This window comes from Echiichthys vipera (assembly GCF_963691815.1).
Source record: "Echiichthys vipera genome assembly, chromosome: 20".
NCBI lineage: Eukaryota > Metazoa > Chordata > Actinopteri > Perciformes > Trachinidae > Echiichthys > Echiichthys vipera.
In genome coordinates this window covers 24,756,184-24,763,451 of record NC_139845.1, presented here as the reverse complement: position 1 = coordinate 24,763,451, position 7,268 = coordinate 24,756,184, and the positions used below count along the sequence as shown (strand labels likewise).

Sequence of the window (7,268 nt, the reverse complement as noted above, 5' to 3'; positions counted from 1 at the left end):
TCTCACAGACACAGAGGAAACGTTAAACACATTTGTAATATCAACATGGACAACGTTGAACGTTTGTAAAATTAATAAATATTTAAACTGAAAACATAAAATGAACACAGACAAGACCTTTGAGTCATCATATATAAAATCAAGGTAAATCAGATCTCTTTAACTCTCAAAGTCCAAGTTTTGCAGATGGGTCAAAGGGAGCCCAACTGAAAAGTATCGCGCCAGCCCATTATTCCCCATAAATCTGCCAACAGGGACCAGCACAACAAAGTAAATGAAGCACACAGCAAAATAGTTTCACTCTTCCCATCCTTTTTTTGCACTGTCACTGAACAGCAAAAACAAGTCCTAAGCTCAGAATGCCTGGCAGTTGTAATCATTATGTTATCTATTGGAACTGCCCCTGAAATAAAATGCTGCAGGTTTTACTGTCTACTGTCATTGCCTATGAAGTACCACTTAAGCCTCAGGTATACATACACAGGTATACATACATAGGTAATCTCACATTTCAACTACTTTAAAGTGAATTTGGACATAATTCTTATTTTGGCTGCTACATACATTAATGTCTGAATGTTGCATGCGCCTTGCCGTTATGTTTTAAGTAACTGGGTGGATTTTCCTTTTAAAATATTTTATTGGACTGACCTTCTTCTCTAATGCAGGATTTAACACCTGTACTTTAAGTCATTTATAGTTGCAGTTGAGTTTTAGCACCTTTTCCATTACCTTGAGAAGTAACTACCCAGACACAAAGTTGGTAGAAAACTTTATTAAAATTACCCATCCATGACAATAGTTTTAGGGAATGTTAAAGAGTAAGTGAAAAGGATGATTAATAATTCAGCCCACAGATAGCTGCGGTAAGAGTTAAGAAAACTGTAGGTAGTGCAAGTACAGTAGGTATGTGTACTTGTGTCAAAGAGATCACCTGGTCCAGTGTTGTCTCTAAAGCAAGAGAACAGTGCTAAGCACCCTGTAAGCCATGGAAAAGGTAACCAGCATGCCCACCATCCAGGACAGGGCCCTGCTGGGCTGAGGCAGAGCACCGACGTAGGAGATGGTGTGGCAGATCCGAGAGCTGGCAAAGACACGGAAGTGAAGCAGAGCAGCTGAAAGCTCAGGTCCAGTCAGAGTGTAGAGAAGGCCGACCACCACAAAGGGAATAATGTTCTCCAGGTCATTCTGGTGACACCTGGAGAACAAACACACATAACATCTATCATCATGTTATGACTTGTCCACACTTGTCTTTAAAGGAGGGGAAGCTCATTTTTCCGGCCTACAACATAAATGTGTTTGTTTATTTATATGTAAATTCTACCTTTCGTTCCTTTTCAAGAAAATGATCTGTGACCTTGTCGTACCAACTAGGCGTCTTTTCCAGGAACTTGACCAGTGTCCTCTCAATGGCAGCAGAGCTAGGCTGCTTAAACGGCCTTGGCCCAGCTGGAGCTGCTGCGCCAGGCTACTGTAAAGTGTGACCGCCTGTGACTGTGAGTGTAAGTGACGGGGGGAGAAGCTCCGCAGCTGCCGCTGCTCGTTGGGGAGAGAAACCACAGAGTGACAGAACAGAGTTGCCAAACACAATGCTAGTCGTTATTAACAAAGACAAAGTCTCTGGGGATCGGTAAAGTCTCTGGATCACTTCCGAACAACAGAATGAAAAACTTGGAAAATGCTCCGGGGGATGTTTATTCTTCGCTGAACGTCCAATGGGCGGGACAAAGCCCAGCATTTATCCAATGAGCGTCTAGTTTGGCTGCAGTGGAACAACCCGCCCTACGCTTCCCCATTAAAGTCAGTAGAAGCTGAGCGTCCGACTGTGTAAAGTGCTGTGGCGCTGTGGGGATGAATGAGAAGGAAGTTGCTCCGGTTACCTGTGATAAGTAGCTGATTCCAAACAAAATATGAAGTCTTTCTAGCACGTATTTAGTCAATGAAATGTACACAAAGTACACATATTTCACCACTTTTTTTTTGTGACATTTTATGGGAAGATGAGCTTCCCTTGCAGTCTTAGAGCAATCGCCACTGCTCCATACTCATAACTAAAGGAAAGGTCGATTGCCAGTGACTCCCAAAACAACATACATAACCATTGTGTTTAACGTTGTGCAACAATCACCCATGTTTTTGGGTGAGGACAGTACAGTTTACAATATCATACCAGATGTGAGTCAAGTTATAAGTCCAAGTACATTTTTCTTTCAAGTAATGTCAAGTCAGGTAAAAGGCTATATAAAGTCGAGTCAAGTCACAGGTTATGTCAAGTCAAGTCACAGCACAGGCTCTGTCAAGTCAAGTCACAAGCCATGTCAAGTCAAAGGTTATGTCAAGTCAAGTCACAGGTCATGTCAAGTCAAAGGTTATGTCAAGTCACATGTTATGTCAAGTCACAGGTCAAGTCAAGTCACAGGTCATGTCAAGTCAAAGGTTATGTCAAGTCACATGTTATGTCAAGTCATTCTGGTCATCATGTCTCAAATCACGTCAAGTCACAAGTCTTTAACTTCAAGTCCAATTTGAGTGTCAAGTCTTTTATTTTCTGTCAATTCACAATGCAAGTCATCAAATAAGTGGCTTGAGTCACCTCTAGTCCAAGTTAATGGAAGTGCAACATACCCTATTGTCCAATAAAAGTCTTTAATCTGAAAATGTATAAACTTTCTGAGGATAATTTATTACAGTGATTATACAATGCAATAGTGATGGTGAAAAACTTTACTACTACTTCTAATACCTAATATCCTTTTATTATATTATTTTATTTTGCAGCTTCCCATGATAAACTAACACAAGATTTCTCAGACTTTTCTTCAATTTGACCCTGTTTTAAAGGTTGAATATGTAGAATCGTTATTAACAACTATATTTAAAAAATATATATAATAATACACCCACGGGCCGTTTTGAGGGCTACAGAATGAAAGTATTGCTTTTCCATAATAATTTTTTCTGTCACGTTCTGTTTCCACTGTACCAGCCAATAGAGTTGGCCGTTGTTGGTTGCCAGGGTTGTTTGTTGTTGCTACAGAAACAAGAACCATTTTGAGTTGAGAGCTAGCTAATGGATTCCACAGCACTCAAAGAAAGACTTCCAGTTAAACACTGTTGTAAATGAATTGATTAGTCCAAATGAGTGGTTACCCTGTATGATTCATCAGTGACATGGAGCAGGCTGATCACTGACACACTTGGCAACGAACCTGGCAACTCGACTCCTGGAATTATTTTTTGTTGTTATGACTTAGATCTTGAAACACAAGATGGCTGGGTTCTGCTCGTTCTCCATATTCAACCTTCAAGGTCCAGAAATGATCTTGTCCAAAATAGTCAAACAGATCCATTTGAGTATTGCCTTTGTCTAATTATCTGTTTTGTGTATTCTATTTCCTGATGAAATACCAGTGTATCAATCATAACTTCAAGTGTAAAGGATTGATCATCTCACCTTCTAACTCGCTCTACATCTGGATGGGTTCTTAGCTGCTTCTTCCTCTCCTCTGCAGGCTTTCTAGCCACATCCTCCTCATTTGCGAAAGCCTAAATGAAAGACGTAATAAGTGTTTACCCTGACCAGGGAGCATACCTATGTTCTCTTTTTTAAAAACAGGTCCTATGTTCCCCACTTTGTAAGTGACATTCGTCACAGAAAGGGGTCTATGTTCTCCAGTCTGTTATTTTTTCCACAAATCAGTGCCGAATTCCCCTGGAAATAGGCCTATGTAGACCCTAACACTGACCCTATCCGTAACCCCTAACCCAAACAAAATGCTGAATTAACTCCGCAAAGGCAGAGGCGAATGTGACCGGGGAACATTAGACCCTTTTCAGGAAAAATGGTCTAATGTTCCCCGACCACGGAACATAGGACCCGGGGAACATAGGGATGACCCCACCAGAAGTTAGGTTAAAGGGTTTGATACTATAATGATGAAATGCAAACGCACAAGAAGAATATGAAAAAGCTGTAATTTATTATTCTAATAATTTAAACTGTAGAACTGTTAAGTGTGGACATGGTGGTTTACACAGGCTTTGAAGTAAAAAGGATCCTGAGACCTTCCATACCCTGAACATAAAATCATGAAAACTAATTTCAAAAAGACATATCTTGTTGTAACAGATATGTAAGTTACTACTGTTGTCACCTACCCCTCTGGTAAAGCGGAAGTATGCAGTCATGGGCGCCATCAGCAACATCTTGAGAATGATAACAGCTGCATAGGTGGTGAATGCCTTAAATACCTCATCTTCCATCAGGGCTGCCATCTTGGCTGGTTTACAACTGAAACACAATGAGGAAGAGAAGTGATTTAGTTTAACATTCTGTTTCCACAAAGATAAGAAATAGCCCATAAAAACAACTTCCCAAAGTCTTCAAAACGTCTAAAAAAGTGTAGTGTAGGCCTACTTGTACCTTGCACCTATGGGAGAGTTCATTGAATGTGTATAGAGTGAAAAAACATGCACACCCCTGCTACAGTGTTTTAACACTGGACAAACAAGTTTCAGTTTGTAACTTTGCCAGTGCATTTCAAAGTAAGTCTTAGTCTCAAGTCTCAATGTCACATTCTCAAGAAGCCAATCATTTATATATACTGTCAAAAATAAATAGTACAATTTACAGTTTAACAGCTCAACTTACGTCCTGTGGTGACTCTGCAGAAGTGGAGCAAGTCTGGGTCTGTTGCATAAAAACAAACTGACCCATCACCCAGAAAGGGTGGAGGTGGGGCTTCAACAACTGCAGCACAATACACAACTTTAGTATTACTCCACTTGTGAGGACCACATGCATTCATTTCATTAAAACACTCAATGCTCAGCATAAAAAAGGATAATAACTTGCATTGATATTTAATTGTAGAAGTGCATCAGGTTCAAAACTTGGCACTGTGTCTTTATTGTGTTTTTATTGAGCTAGATTAGAGAATCTCATAGATATAAATGGCTACTAAATACTAAGCAAATAAGAAAAGTAACATTGAGTGAAGGGCAGTGGCAAACAGACTTTTCGAAGGATAGGGGTGAAACGAAAAAAGGGCACATATAGCACCTCCTCTCCACTGAAGAGGAAACTTTAGCACACATTTTGGCCCCTAGAGAACAATTTAGCATCTGTTTTGGCCTCTAGAGGGACCTTTAGCACAGGTTTTTCAACTATTAAAAACATTTTTTAACTGTGTTACTGAAAGTACTATTTAAAAGTAATAACTACACCATTTAAAAGTATTTGAAATTAAGGTGATATTAGGTAAAGACGGTAACACCCACAGGGCATTTTGAGGGGTACATGATGAAAGTATTGCTTTTACAAAAAAAGTAACTCAGTAACTTAAAGGTTGAATATGGAGAATGAGCAGAACACCACCATCTGATGTCTCAAGATCATAGTCACAACAACAAAAAATAATTCCAGCAGTTTGGTTGCCAGGTTCGTTGCCCAGAAGCCTTCAGAAGACCGGAGTCTGTTTGAGCCTGTTTGAACCCATCCCCTCCAGCAAATCACACCATAAAAACAAGTATTGCAGAGGAGTTAAACTGACAGTTAGCACTAGCCGTTAGTGTTAGTCGTTACAGCTAAGTAAAGATAAAAGTGATGTTAGTGATTAAGGAGAAACGTAGCCATGTGGGCGTGCCTTTTAATGGCGTTTCTCTCCTTTCTCTCAGTCCATGGAGTGAATGCTCGGCCTATACTGACTCTGGTTTTTGCTCGTCTCCGCTCACTCAGCTGCTGGGACAAATAACGCCCCCTTCACTGAGGCTCCGAAGCAGCTGCAGGATTGGCAAACTCCATTTCACCCAGTGCCAGCCTACAGTAGCTGCACCCAACAATAGACAACCCTGGCAACCAGCAACGCCCAACGCTATTGGCTGCTACCATGGAAACACAACGGGACAGGAAGTCATTGTCAGTCAAATTTTTTTTTTTAAATATTAATTCAGACTAAACACATTTTTTTTTTTATGGAAAAGCAATACTTTCATTCTGTACCCCTCAAAACGCCCCATGGGTGTATATATTTTTTTTTAAAGATAGATTTGAATAAAGTTTCTACATATTCAACCTGTAACAGACAGTTAATTTGATGAAAATCTTATGGAGTACAACTTTAACTACATGATTATTCAAACAAAACTTTAAACGTTCTTTAGGTTTAGGCAATAAAACTACATAATTGGGTATAGACATCAAAAGTACTTGGTCAGGTTTAAGCAATAAAACATGGGATACATGGAATCATTACTATTCTGAGCCAATAAGTAGGGAAAGATATCAGGAAAACATATTTATATTCACAAAACGAAAGTGCCCCCCGCCCCCCCCCCCCCCCCCCCCGGTGGATACCACTGCTGTTTTCAATGCAGCCAGCCTCTCTCCTCTCTGTTCTTCATCCTTCCATCAAAGCTCAGTGAACTCCTGTCTCCAGACTGTGGCTAGAATTCAGCTGCGTAGAGTCAAGATCCCTTTTGTCTCAAACACTGCTGTCATTTTGCTTTAATCAAACGTGTGTCACACGAGTGTGTTTTGAGAGCTAGATGCTTAAAACACTCAGTCTGAACTTAAAAAAAGAGCCATGTCTTACCAGCACGAAGTGCTTTGAAAAGTGTGCAACACACCTGATGAAGAGACCTGGCTTGTTATTCCTCTCCATTCACCAGCCCCTTTCCCTGTCACATCCCAATAAGCCTAGTTCAGTCTCTTTGCTGGGAGGGTGTATACCAGTCTGGGAGGGGAGTCACAGTCTGTTTTGTAGAATTGTGAGTCAAAAAAACAACAGAATGTTGATAATGTGTCTGTTTGGCCCAAGGCATGTTTTCCAATATTTGACATGCTGATACATGTGGAGGCATGATGCTAATGACAGGTGACATGCTCACAGATGATGTTAGTTTTATCAATTCCTCTAACTTCTACTCTGCTCTACACTGCAAAAGCTTGACTGTACAGGAGTTGCTTCAGCTGCGTTGTTTACTGGTCTGCCAATGCACATCTGACAGAACAGATTCTGTTTTAATCAATACAGCTGTCTACACAGGCTTGTGTTTCACTCACCCTGTACGTGCCTAACTGAGACCCAAAGCATTGTTTTAACTCTGATTTCCTTTTCTGTGTTGAGCTCTGCCAAAATGCAGGTGACCTATACACTCAATACTGTTCCTGACTGCACCCTGTGTTGATGGAGGACTAAACTGTAACTATGTAGCAGAAAATAGCTGAGGGGAATATATACAAATATATATAGTCACAATACATT

At 40.4% G+C, this 7,268-nt stretch overlaps 1 protein-coding gene across 2 annotated transcripts; it reads right to left on the bottom strand.

The window, feature by feature from the left end:
* Nucleotides 1–680: 680 nt before the first annotated feature.
* mgst1.2 (microsomal glutathione S-transferase 1.2) lies at nt 681–4,712 on the bottom strand. Of its 2 annotated transcripts, none has more exons than XM_083934930.1 (4): nt 4,655–4,712; nt 4,162–4,294; nt 3,458–3,549; nt 681–1,198 (listed from the first exon to the last, which is right to left on the bottom strand). In XM_083934930.1, exons 2-4 carry the CDS (start codon nt 4,276–4,278, stop codon nt 952–954), a joined length of 456 nt encoding a protein of 151 aa, XP_083791056.1. In that variant the 5' UTR covers nt 4,279–4,294; nt 4,655–4,712; the 3' UTR covers nt 681–951. The 2 variants fall into 2 exon arrangements, with proteins under 2 accessions (XP_083791056.1, XP_083791057.1); XM_083934931.1 differs by lacking the exon at nt 4,655–4,712 and adding an exon at nt 4,427–4,445.
* Nucleotides 4,713–7,268: the final 2,556 nt, after the last annotated feature.

Excerpts from the sequence above, each read along its gene's own strand:
- mgst1.2 (XM_083934930.1), bottom strand. The coding sequence starts at position 4,278 with ATGGCAGCCCTGATGGAAGATGAGGTATTTAAGGCATTCACCACCTAT. Across the intron at positions 3,550-4,161 it reads ACTTCCGCTTTACCAGAGGG|GCTTTCGCAAATGAGGAGGA; the intron begins GTAGGTGACAAC and ends TCTTTCATTTAG. Across the intron at positions 1,199-3,457 it reads GATGTAGAGCGAGTTAGAAG|GTGTCACCAGAATGACCTGG; the intron begins GTGAGATGATCA and ends TTTGTTCTCCAG.